Here is a 12,710-nt window from a genome sequence, read left to right on the forward strand (position 1 = left end):
GACACCCAATCTGTGTTGCTAGGCAGGATGGGAAGGTGGGAGGCAGATAGAAATATGGGGGAACTGACACCCAATCTGTGTTGCTAGGCAGGATGGGAAGGTGGGGGACAGATAGAGATATGGGGCAACTGACACCCAATCTGTGTTGCTAGGCATGATGGGATGTATTTCTTAGTTTTTAATCCTTTAGAGTACAGGTATATGTGGTATAAACTAAGTGTGTAAATTTACATGTATATTATACCTGTAACACCCACCTCCAACAAAAAAATTTGGTAAAAAATAAATATAATAATGCACCTCAAAGTGACTGCCATTAAGCTGCATACCGTTTGAATGCTCTCCAAGTTTAAAGACAACCTGATAAAGAACCTTGGTCGAAACGTTAACTGTGCAGCAGGGTAACCCTTTCACTAACACAAGACCTCTACTCACTTCAACAAACAGCCACTGGCTTCCGGGTCTGTGCAGCCACACTTCTCTGGCTCTGATTGGCTGACTCTCTTCTTCACAGGAACCTGAGATTCACATCAAAACTGAAGTCAAAGCACGTACTTTCTTCTTGCATAGTGACCAAAGCTATAATGTAGCTTCTGATGTTTCATGACATGCCATTTACAAATTGTGAAACAGAATGTAGAGCCAGCGGAGAAACCCGTTTACCGTCACACATCCCAGCACAGCATCACGTTTGTAGACAACATTGAAAGGCTGCCTGTCCACTGGGCAGGATGGAACTGCCTGCAACTTAAACACAGAAGAAGAAAAAAACATCAGTCCAACACATCTTAGCCATGTATAGTCTCCTGAGCCTCACCGCGAGTAAGACCATGGCTTATCACAACAGACAACTTGCCAGTTGCAGCACTCTCTGTTGCCAATGAGAGTGATGTGTCTAGGGGGTAGGACAGTACATGGTGCTTACCTCTGCCCATCTGAGGAGGCAGCTGAGGCAGAATAAATGGCAGCAGCTGTCAGGCATGGCCAGGACACAGCGGCCCAGGGCACCCAGGCAGATAGGACACCGCTCCGCCTCTTCCGGCTCCGGGTCTCCCTCTGGAGTCTGTCCGTCTGACAACCAGAGAGGTGGCACAACAGCTTGTCATTCAAGAACAAACTTGAGGGTAGAGATTTTGAAATTAAATCATCACGCCAAAGCCCACTGAAAGATCTTATTCATGATGACTGGCTGGCAGTTACTTACCATTTCCCGATTCACCCGTCATCTTTGGCACAGTGTTGCTTTGTCCCTAATGACCAGATGACCCCTGGAAATAAACATTTATGAGAGATTGTTGTTAACCTCTGCGCACCGAACCCATTAGCAGGATGAAATTCGACAACATACGGTGATCGCTACATAAATAGTCATATTAAACATTCATGAAAATACAAGTGTCTCACATGTTTCGAAAGCCTAGAATCTTGCTAATCCAACTGCGTTGTCAGATTTAAAAAAGGATTTACTGCAAAAGAATACGATGCGATTATCTGAGGATAGAGCCCCATAAAAAACAACTATTTCAACCAGCCAAGGCGTAACAAAATCACAAACCGCAATAAAATAAATAGTTTACCTTTGACAATCTTCCTCTGTTTGCAATCCCAATGCTCATTGTTACACAATGAATGGTATTTTGTTTGATAACAAAAATGTAATAGCCTAACACGAAACATTTTGTGAACCGCTTGTGTCGTGAATTCCGTCTCATTTCATTTTCTACGACACATTTGATGTAAATACACACAGTAAACGTGACTTCTCCAGTCATGTTAGGTTTCATTGCAATCAACTGGTTTGTTTGTAACACAGCCAAACCTGATGGGTCATTTTGCGGGACGTATTGACTGAAAGAAACCGATTTGAAGACAACAACAAGCAATGACATCATTGTGCACCAATGATATGACCGCTGTTTCGTTGATTGACTGTATTTTAACCCAATGACCACTGATCGTCTTGAAATCTAGCTGGGTAGATAGCAAATGAGCTGAGGTAAACGGCCATATGTAATGTTTATGTGTTGGAAGACCAACCCATGTAGTAAACTCCTGCGTAAAGACGGTCATTCACCATTGAAGATTCATACTGGAAGGAGCCAAGCTTGTGATGCACAGCCCTTTTTCGGTAACGCGCATCTTCAACTGTTTATATATCGAGCATCATGGCGAATAAGTCAGGAAAAGCTAAATCTAAGACTAGATATACGAATGTAGACAAAATTATAGAGGAAATTGATCGTGACAGTGAAACAGATCTTCTTTTGGAAGACGATTCAGCTAGACTCCAAAATGGAAGCATATGTTTTGAACGGAGGGGACATTGTTTTGGACTGGTAAGTTCTTCTCATTGTTTGAAATTAATAATATAAAATATTATTTGTGATTTTAAAAAACAAACATTTTATTTGCAATATATAAAAATGTAATGAAATGTGCAAAGTACACATTGGCTATGTGTTGTGGGTGGGGGTGTTTGTATGTATGTGAATGACCCATAGCCTGTTTGTCTGTGTGTGTGTGTGTGTGTGTGTGTGTGTGTGTGTGTGTGTGTGTGTGTGTGTGTGTGTGTGTGTGTGTGTGTGTGTGTGTGTGTGTGTGTGTGTGTGTGTGTGTGTGTGTGTGTGTGTGTGTGTGTGTGTGTGTGTGTGTGTGTGTGTGTGTGTGTGTGTGTGTGTGTGTGTGTGTGGCCAAAGTGAAATGGAACAGCACTTTATGTTCCCTGTAATAGATATATCTGTTTATTATACCTGTTGATACAGGGCTCATATGTGAAACTATTCTAACTGAACATTTTCTTTCACAGTGACACTGACTCTGAATGGAAGACCCCAGTGCCAAGGTGTCCATCCCCCACTGAAGCTGGTTCATCCAGCCGGACACCTGTTGTCTCCGGCTCCACACCTCCCGGGCCATCTAGAGGTGTGAAGGCACTGACAAAGAAGCGAAGGAGGGGAAGTGTGCCACCTGCTAACGAAGGGACAGAAGGGCGTTGGCACACTGTCCTAGAAGATGATGTGGAGCCACCTCAACCAACATTTAGGCCAAAAAGGAAGCCAGGACCTCAGGTGAATATGACATCAACTTAAAGCCCCCTTCAGCATTTTTCAGCTGTTTTTCACCCAATCCGTTGTCGATTCGCTCGTGTCTAACACGAATAAGTATGGGTAGAAGAAGCAAGCAGGCAAAAAGGTGGCATGGAAGCCCATATCCATGTCAGACCTTTTCTGCTAACTTTCACTGGTCGTCTACATGGGGCTGGTGAAGCTGAAAAGCCTGAGGGAATACTGGAAAACATCATCTCTCTACCAACTGCCTTTCCCCATGACCGTTATGTCTTGCAAAAGGTTTCTGGTTATCGCACAGGCGCTTCATATCAGTGACCCAAAGGTTGATGAAGCGAATGACAAGAAGAGAGGCACAGCAACATTTGATAGACTGTGCAAAATAAAACCTCTCTACTACAGCATTGTTGAGGCCTGCAAAACCTACTTTCAGCCAGCCCAGAATGTGTCAACAGATGAGAGGATGGTAGCCTCAAAGGCCAGAATTGCCCTCAAACAGTACATGAGAAACAAACCAACCAAGTGGTGTTACAAGCAGTTTGTGTTGACTGATTCTGTGTGTGCCTACACATTTCATTTTTTTGTCTATGAGGGGAAGAACAGTTTTGCTACCGGTAAGGGACTTAGCTATGAGGGCTACAAACTGGGCTACAAACTGTTTGTGGATAGCTTCTACACAAGCCCTACCCTGTGTGCAGACCTTAGGAAGCGGGAAGTGTGGGCTTGTGGCACCATTCGTACCAACAGGGTGGGCTTTCCGAAGTTGAAGGTGAACGCCATGCCTAAGCGGGCTGAGTGGGGGACCATGCGATGGATCCGTGAAGATGGCCTGCTTTTTGTAAAGTGGATGGATAGCAGAGAGGTGGTGATGTGCACAACAATCTACAAGTCCTTCAGTGGGGATCATGTCGTCAGATGTGTGAAGGACGGTGCCGGGGCATGGACCACCAAAAATGTCCCCATTCCAACTGCAATAAAGGACTACAACAAGAGCATGGGAGGTGTGGACCTGTCAGATGCGCTGATAGGCTATTACAATGTTCTCCATAAGACGATGAAATGGTACAAGGCGTTCTTCTATCATTTCATCGACATTGCTGTGGTGAATGCATTCATCCTAAACAAAGAAATGGCTAAGAGCTGTACAAAGCCCTTCCTCTCACTTCAGAGAGCTGCTCATCAAGGAGCTTGCTGGCTACAGCACCACTGCACCACGTTCTACCTACTCTACCTCTGTCCCTTCTGCCCCTGCCACAAGTGTTCATCTGCCAAAATGTATTTCTGCAGGTATGGATGTGCCTAAGGGCCAAAAGTGCACAGCATGGAGGCGTCACTGTGTTGTTTGCAAGATGAAGTCCCCCATCACCTGCACCACATGCTTGGCGACCCTCTGCTTCACAAATGGCACCTGGCATCAGAAGCACAATATTGTGTAGAGCTTTGGCAAAGTGGGTGGGGTTATATCCTTCCTGTTTCGCCCTGTCCGGGGATCTCATCAGATGAGGCCACAGTGTCTCCTGACCCCCCCGTCTCAGCCTCCAGTATTTATGCTGCAGTAGTTTATGTGTCAGGGGGCTAGGGTCAGTTTGTTATATCTGGAGTACTTCTGTCTTATCCAGTGTCCTGTGTGAATTTAAGTATGCTCTCTCTAATTCTCTCTTTCGGAGGACCTGAGCCCTAGGACCATGCGTCAGGACTACCCGGCATGATGACTCCTTTGCTGACCCCAGTCCACCTGGCCTTGCTGCTGTTCCAGTTTCAACTGTTCTGCCTGCGGCTGTGGAACCCTAAACTGTGCATATTTACTCTTGAGGTGCTGTCCTGTTGCACCCTCTACAACCACTGTGATTATTAGTGTCTGACCCTGATGGTCATCTATGAACGTTTGAAAATCTCGGCCATGTTCTGTTATAATCGCCACCCGGCACAGCCAGAAGAGGACTGGCCACCCCTCCTAACCTGGTTCCGCTCTAGGTTTCTTCCTAGGTTTTGGCCTGTCTAGGGAGTTTTTCCTAGCCACTGTGATTCTACACCTGCATTGCTTGCTGTTTGGGGTTTTAGGCTGGGTTTCTGTACAGCACTTTGAGATATTAGCTGATGTACAAAGGGCTATATAAATAAATTTGATAGAGGACTGAGGGTCTTCCAAATATTGAAAGTGTGTAAATAGTTACCCATGTTATTTTGTAAATGTAATTATTTTTTTCCTCCATTTGGGGGGGGGGCACTTGGGTACATTTGGGCTACTTGTATGAGACACCTGGGTGACTTCATGATAAATGTGATGTAGCACACTTGTTTTGGAAGTTATCATTCTGAAACCTTGCACAAGTACTGTTGCCCTCTTATGTTTTTCACTGAAATTGTCCCCATCATCCTATCTGAATGTTTGTTTTGTCTTGTTCATTTTCATGGTCCTTCTGTAGCTCAGTTGGTAGAGCATGGCGCTTGTAACGCCAGGGTAGTGGGTTCGATCCCCAGGACCACCCATACGTAGAATGTATGCACACATGACTGTAAGTCGCTTTGAATAAAAGCGTCTGCTAAATGGCATATATTATTAATTTTAAAAACTTGTGTTTTTTTCATTGTATTATCTGAACCAGATCTATTGTGTTATATTCTACTACATTCAATTCACATTTACACAAACCTCTGAGTGTTTTCTTTCAAATGAAATCAAGAATATGCATATCCTTGGTTCTGAGCCTGAGCTACAGGCAGTTAGATTTGGGTATGTCTTCAGGCGGAAATTGAAAAAAGCAGGGGGTAGCTCTATTAACAACCCAGTCACAGTGCCATCACTTAATTACATTAAACCTGAGATCTGTGTGTGTAACCAATTTGTCAAGCAAGTTTTCCATTGACTTTAATGCATTATTTACACAATGGCCAACTTCAGAGTCTATCGACACACCTGTTTGTCAGTTTAAGTAACAATTTATTACACTTTTTTCATCTGTCATTTTAAACTAGAGATATCAGTTTTTTTGCATAGCTTGCGTCGCAATCCACCGCATCCGCCTATGTCAGCCTTCCACATCTGCGGTGGAAGGTGGTCGAGCTATAGCGGTGTTTGTCAGACTATGAGACATCCCAAAAATGTGTCTTCTCACAAAAATGTCTGTAGCGTCCGAATGGCCGACAAACTATTATGACTGCTCCACGACCCCCACAAGTGCCACAGGACTCGTCTGAAGGTAACCAATACAAACCAATGGAAGTATAGAGGTACTTTTGTGCCAACAAATATAAGGGGTAATTATGCATCCCAAAAAAACTAAATATTTCATGAGCCTTCTTATATGTCCTAGATATAAGACAGACACTTCAAAACCTTATTTCTTATGATTTATTTTTGGACTGTCTTTTATGAATGTGTTACTCAATGCGTTTCTATGGGTTATAGTATTAAAGGCCAAATTCAATATTTTATCAAATAATTGACAAGTTACCTATCTTCTTCAGATTCTCATCAGATCATCCAAAAAACCAGCCAAGGTACCTAGCTAAGTCTAGCCCACCCTATTTAGATGTATGCAATACTTTTTAGCCAAAATACAGTAACGTTACACTAGCTAAATTATTTTTGGGTTTAATATAGAATTGACTGGTGATATTTTTGAGATCAAGTGATAAAATTAAACTGTCTTCAATTTTAACTTAATTTTCCTGCATTTTGGAGTGAATGTCCTTTTATCCCTAAGCGTTTTATTAGGTCCCACTGCTTTAGTAAGGACTTCTCACTTGTAAGTAATTGTAAAATACAGTTCTGGAGGTTGTATTTTTTTCTGATATATTCTCAAATGTATCTACCCCCTTGTCTGAACATCTGATGATACCTGGTCAGCCCATAATTTAAATGTATCATCAACCATCCTTGGCTTAAAGTCGCTGTCCATTACAATTTCTCGCAGGTAGATAAGGTCTGTTTGGAAGGCTTTTTATTTTGGTGATCTTTGTCCAGACCTTTATGGTGTTATTTATACAGGGTATTTTCTATCTTCCTAGTGTGTGCATTGATTATCTTCCTAAATATAGTTGCACCTATTGGTTTTTCCATTTGGTGGATTCCATTTAGCTGTTGATGCCAGGTTTATCCAAACAATTATTTTAGTTGGGCGGCTATATAATAATGCATTAGGTTTGGTGATGCTAGTCCCCCTGCTTATTTACATTGTTTCAAAATCAATAGGTATTTCAGTTTATTTTGATCCCATTTAAGTTTAAACTTAGTTTTGATGTCTTGGGATATTGGTTGACCTACAGTAATTGGTTCTGATTTCCCTGTATTTAGTCTGTATCCAGATAGGACACTATGGTTTTATTGCATCTGGTTAGCATAAGCTATTTATGTTTTTTCTTGAGAGCGTGCTCCATTAGATTATGAATGTTTTTACTTAACTAGGCAAGTCCGTTAAGAACAAATCCTTATTTATAATGATGGTCTACCCCAGACGATGCTGGGCCAATTGTGTGCCGCCCTATGGGACTCTAAATCACGGCCGGATGTGATACAGCCTGGATTTGAACCAGGAACTGTATTGACGCCATTTGCACTGAGATACAGTGCCTTAGTGCCTCCTTGCTGTCCCCAGTCCACCTGACCGTGCTGCTGCTCCAGTTTCAACTGTTCTGCCCTATTATTATTCGGCCATGCTGGTCATTTATGAACATTTGAACATCTTGGCCATGTTCTGTTATAATCTCCACCCGGCACAGCCAGAAGAGGACTGGCCACCCCACATAGCCTGGTTCCTCTCTCGGTTTCTTCCTAGGTTTTGACCTTTCTAGGGAGTTTTTCCTAGCCACCGTGCTTCTACACCTGCATTGTTTGCTGTTTGGGGTTTTAGGCTGGGTTTCTGTACAACACTTTGAGATATCAGCTGATGTACGAAGGGCTATATAAATAAATTTGATTTGATTTAGACCGCTGCTCCACTCAAATTAAATGTTTGTCTCACATTAATTTCTCAGAAGTTTGCTGGACAAAACCCATTTGGTCAGAGTTTATGATATCTGGGATTATATTACTGAATCTATTTGCAATAATTTACGTAAGCAATTTTTGGTCGCCATTCAGCAACAATATTGGTCGATACGATGCACATTCTGCTGGATCTTTACCTTCTTTATGAATAACAGTAATAATAGCGGAGTTACAGGTTGGTACGTACTCTATTTTTGAAGAAGAAGCATATGATATTATCACGCCTCGAAGCACTGCTTTGGCCCCCACCCATTCCATTATGGGAGACCTCTCCATCATCATTAATCTCCAGATATTGTTTCAGTGTTGCCCTGATTCTATTCTTAAATTCTATGTCATGAAAAGTGAATTATTTCAACTCGACTGTCAAGCCTTTCTTTGGTCATATATTTAGTTTCATACTTAGCATGATCTGATATTTCAATTGGTCTAATGAGGAGGTTATTGACTTTGGCTAGGTCTGTTTTTAAACATGAAGAAATAGTCTAATCTCGAGTATATTTGTTACGTGCTTTAAAATAGGGTGTAGAGTTCTACAAACATCTATCAGACCCACCGCCAAGTCTGCCCTTCTTAGTGTCACTGCAGCCTTCTCTGCCTTGTGTTTATGTTGACAATCTAACAAGGGATTCATGAGAAGGCTGAGGTATCCTCACATTACTATTGTCCCCTTCGGCCCCATGATAAGTAGGTTAAGCATTTTGGATATAAATTTGGGTCCTTGTTCGTTTGGGTTATATACATTTAATGTTATTTCCGTGCTCTCAAACTTTCCATTTACGAGTATGTATCTTCAGTCTGTCTACAATGGTTCTTTGTGTGAAAAGGGATATTATTTTTTTGCATTAATGTTACCCCTCTTCTTGCTGAACGGTAGGAAGAGGAAAACACTTGTGCTGATGCCAGTTCTAATTTTCTATGTTCTTCTTTAGATGCGTTTCTTGGAGAAAGATGATATCACCTATATCCCTCTTCAATTTTAACAATATTTTTTAATGGGGCTATTAAGGCCATTTACATTAAACAAAGTAAATTTTATTTCAACAGCCATTTAAGTATATAAGTATTTAGAAATCTTCATAACGGTGTCATTCTCTTTGTTTCTTGTAGTACCCATAATACACTGGTCCCCTCTCATTTCCCCATTATGCTGTATTTATTGTTCCATTGCCTGTTTAAATTATTATTATTTTTGATTACAATGTCTTTATGAATAGTTTTGTTCATACTGGACTTCAAGACATACCCAGGCCCACATCAAAGGCTATTCAAAATTATCAATTAAAATGGCCACCAATTGTGCTACCACTTCCTTGGGTAGCATGGGTCATAGGACTCATAAATTGGGACCCTTCCCGTGAAAAGAGCTCACTTACAGCATATATTCTATAGATCCTTTAATTTGATAAATAGCAAATGCATAAGGTGCATTTACATAATTATAAAATAACAAAAAAGGAGAATATTATAGCGGTAACCAATTGGGTAGACGAGCTGTAAATAGTAATAACACAATAAGACTGGGAGGACATATCTAGAAACATGTCCAAGACAACCAACTCTCTACTCCAGGGAATACTCATGAAAAATATTGACAGAATTTTCCAAAACTCCAATAACAGAATGAAATTACAACCATGACATCACACCAAGTTGCTGGCGTAACTTTGGAAGAATAGGGCTAACCAGACGAGAGGTCGACCGATTATGATTTTTCAACGCCGATACCGATACCGATTATTGGAGGACAAACAAAAGCCGATACCAATTAATCAGACGATTTTTAAAATGTATTAGTAATAATGACAATTACAACAATACTGAATGAACACTTATTTTAACATAATATAATACATCAATAAAATCAATTTAGCCTCAAATAAATAATGAAACATGTCCAATTTGGTTTAAATAATGTGAAAACAAAGTGTTGGAGAAGAAAGTAAAAGTGCAATATGTGCCATGAAAGAAAGCTAACGTTTCAGTTCCTTGCTCAGAACATAACATATGAAAGCTGGTGGTTCCTTTTAACATGAGTCTTCAATATTCCCTGGTAAGAAGTTTTAGGTTGTAGTTATTATAGGAATTATAGGACTATTTCTCTCTATACCATTTGTATTTCATATACCTTTGACTATTGGATGTTCTTATAGGCACTTTAGTATTGCCAGTGTAACAGTATAGCTTCCGTCCCTGTCCTCGCTCCTCCCTGGGATCGAACCAGGAACACATCGAAAACAGCCAGCCTCGATGCAGCGTTACCCATGCATAGCAAGGGGAACAACCACAGGCTCAAGAGCGAGTGACTTTTGAAACGCTATTAGCGCACACCCCGCTAACTAGCTAGCTATTTCACATCGGTTACACAAGCCTAATCTCGGAAGTCGATAGGCTTGAAGTCATAAACAGCGCAATGCATGACGCACATCGAAGAGCTGCTGGCAAAACGCACAAAAGTGCTGTTTGAATGAATGCTTACGAGCCTGCTGCTGCCTACCAACACTCAGTCAGACTGCTCTATCAAATCATATACTTAGTTCTAACATAATAACACACAGAAATACAAGCCTTTAGGTCATTAATATGGTCAAATTGGGAAACTATCATCTCGAAAACAAGACGTTTATTCTTTCAGTGAAATTTGGAACCGTTCCGTAATTTATCTAAGGGGTGGCATCCATTAGTCTAAATATTCCTGTTACATTGCACAACCTTCAATGTTATGTCATAATTACGTAAAATTCTGGCAAATTAGGCTGCCCAAACTGTTGCATATACACTGACTGCGAGCAATGAACGCAAGAGAAGTGACACAATTTCACCTGGTGAATATTGGCTGGTACGGCAACTGCTCCCCCCACAACCGTAAGGCTCTCCAGAGGGTAGTGAGGTCTGCACAACACATCACCTGGGGCAAACTACCTGCCCTCCAGGACACCTACACCACCCGATGTCACAGGAAGGCCATAAAGATCATCAAGGACAACAACCACCCGAGCCACTGCCTGTTCACCCCGCTATCATCCAGAAGGCGAGGTCAGTACAGGTGCATCAAAGCAGTGACCGAGAGACTGAAAAACAGCTTCTATCAAGGCCATCAGACTGTTAAACAGCCACCACTAACATTGCGTGGCTGCTGCCAACACACTGACTCAACTCCTGCCACTTTAATAATGGGAATCGATGGAAATCGATGTAAAATATATTTTATTTTACCTTTATTTAACTAGGCAAGTCAGTTAAGAACAAATTCTTATTTTCAATGATGGCTTAGGAACAGTGGGTTAACTGCCTGTTCAGGGGCAGAACGACAGATTTGTATCTTGTCAGCTCGGGGGTTTGAACTTGCAACCTTCCGGTTACTAGTCCAACAATATCACTAGCCACTTTAAACAATGCTACTTAATATAATGTTTACATACATATACATATGAGATGAGTAATGTAGGGTATATTCTGTACTCCACATCATCTACTGCATCTTTATGTAATACATGTATCACTAGCCACTTTAAACTATGCCACTTTGTTTACCTACCCTACATTACTCATCTTATATGTATATACTGTACTCGATACCATCTCAAATCAAATGTATTTATATAGCCCTTCTTACATCAGCTGATATCTCAAAGTGCTGTACAGAAACCCAGCCTAAAACCTCAAATAGCAAGCAATGCAGGTGTAGAAGCACGGTGGCTAGGAAAAACTCCCGAGAAAGGCCAAAACCTAGGAAGAAACCTAGAGAGGAACCAGGCTATGAGGAGTGGCCAGTCCTCTTCTGGTTGTGCCGGGTGGAGATTATTACATTATAACATCTACTGCATCTTGCCTATGCCGTTCCGTACCATCAGTCATTCATATATCTTATATACATATTCTTTATCCCTTTACACTGTGTGTATAATGTGGTAGTTTTGGAATTGTTAGGTTCGATTACTCATCGGTTATTACTGCATTGTCAGAACTAGAAGCACAAGCATTTCACTACACTCGCATTAACATCTGCGAACCATGTGTATGTGACAAATAAATTTGATTTGATTTTGATAACCTGGATTGCTTTTAGCTAAATATGCAGGTTTAAAAATATATACTCCTGTGTATTGATTTTAAGAAAGGCATTGATGTTCATGGTTAGGTACACATTGGAGCAACGATACGCACCGCATTGATTATATGCAATGCAGGACACGCTAGATAAACTAGTAATATCATCAACCATGTGTAGTTAACTAATGGTTATGATTGATTGATTGTTTTTTAAAAGATACGTTTAATGCTAGCTAGCAACTTTTTTTATTTATTATTTATTTATTTAAATTTTTTATCGGCCAAACCGGTGTCCAAAAATACAGATTTCCGATTGTTATGAAAACTTGATATCGGCCATTCCGATTATTCGGTTGACCTCTAAACCAGACCCACATACTATATTCCTGCTAGGTCATGAATCATTTCTGTCTGCAAACATCAAAGCAGTGACTCGATCCTGCAAGTTCATGCTCTACAACATCGGTAGAGTACGACCCTGTCACACACAGGAAGAGGCGCAGGTCCTAATCCAGGTACTTGTCATCTCCCGTCTGGACTACTGCAAGTTGGTGTTGGTTGGACTCCATGCATGTGCCATCAAACCCCTGCAATTTATCCAG

General features: G+C 41.2%; 1 protein-coding gene across 1 annotated transcript in view; it reads right to left on the reverse strand.

Moving 5' to 3' along the window:
* Positions 1-12,710, reverse strand: part of LOC124013997 (protein SCAF11-like) — a 33,471-nt gene that overhangs the window by 18,317 nt on the left and 2,444 nt on the right. Inside the window, exons 2-5 of the mRNA XM_046328623.1 lie at positions 1,205-1,268; positions 926-1,071; positions 664-747; positions 436-518 (exon numbers count right to left, since the gene is read on the reverse strand). Of these exons, the coding sequence (XP_046184579.1) occupies positions 436-518; positions 664-747; positions 926-1,071; positions 1,205-1,226 (335 nt within the window). The 5' untranslated portion in view covers positions 1,227-1,268. The remainder of the gene's footprint in view (positions 1-435; positions 519-663; positions 748-925; positions 1,072-1,204; positions 1,269-12,710) is intronic.

Source organism: Oncorhynchus gorbuscha, linkage group LG25 (genome assembly GCF_021184085.1).
Source record: "Oncorhynchus gorbuscha isolate QuinsamMale2020 ecotype Even-year linkage group LG25, OgorEven_v1.0, whole genome shotgun sequence".
Taxonomy (NCBI): Eukaryota; Metazoa; Chordata; class Actinopteri; order Salmoniformes; family Salmonidae; genus Oncorhynchus; species Oncorhynchus gorbuscha.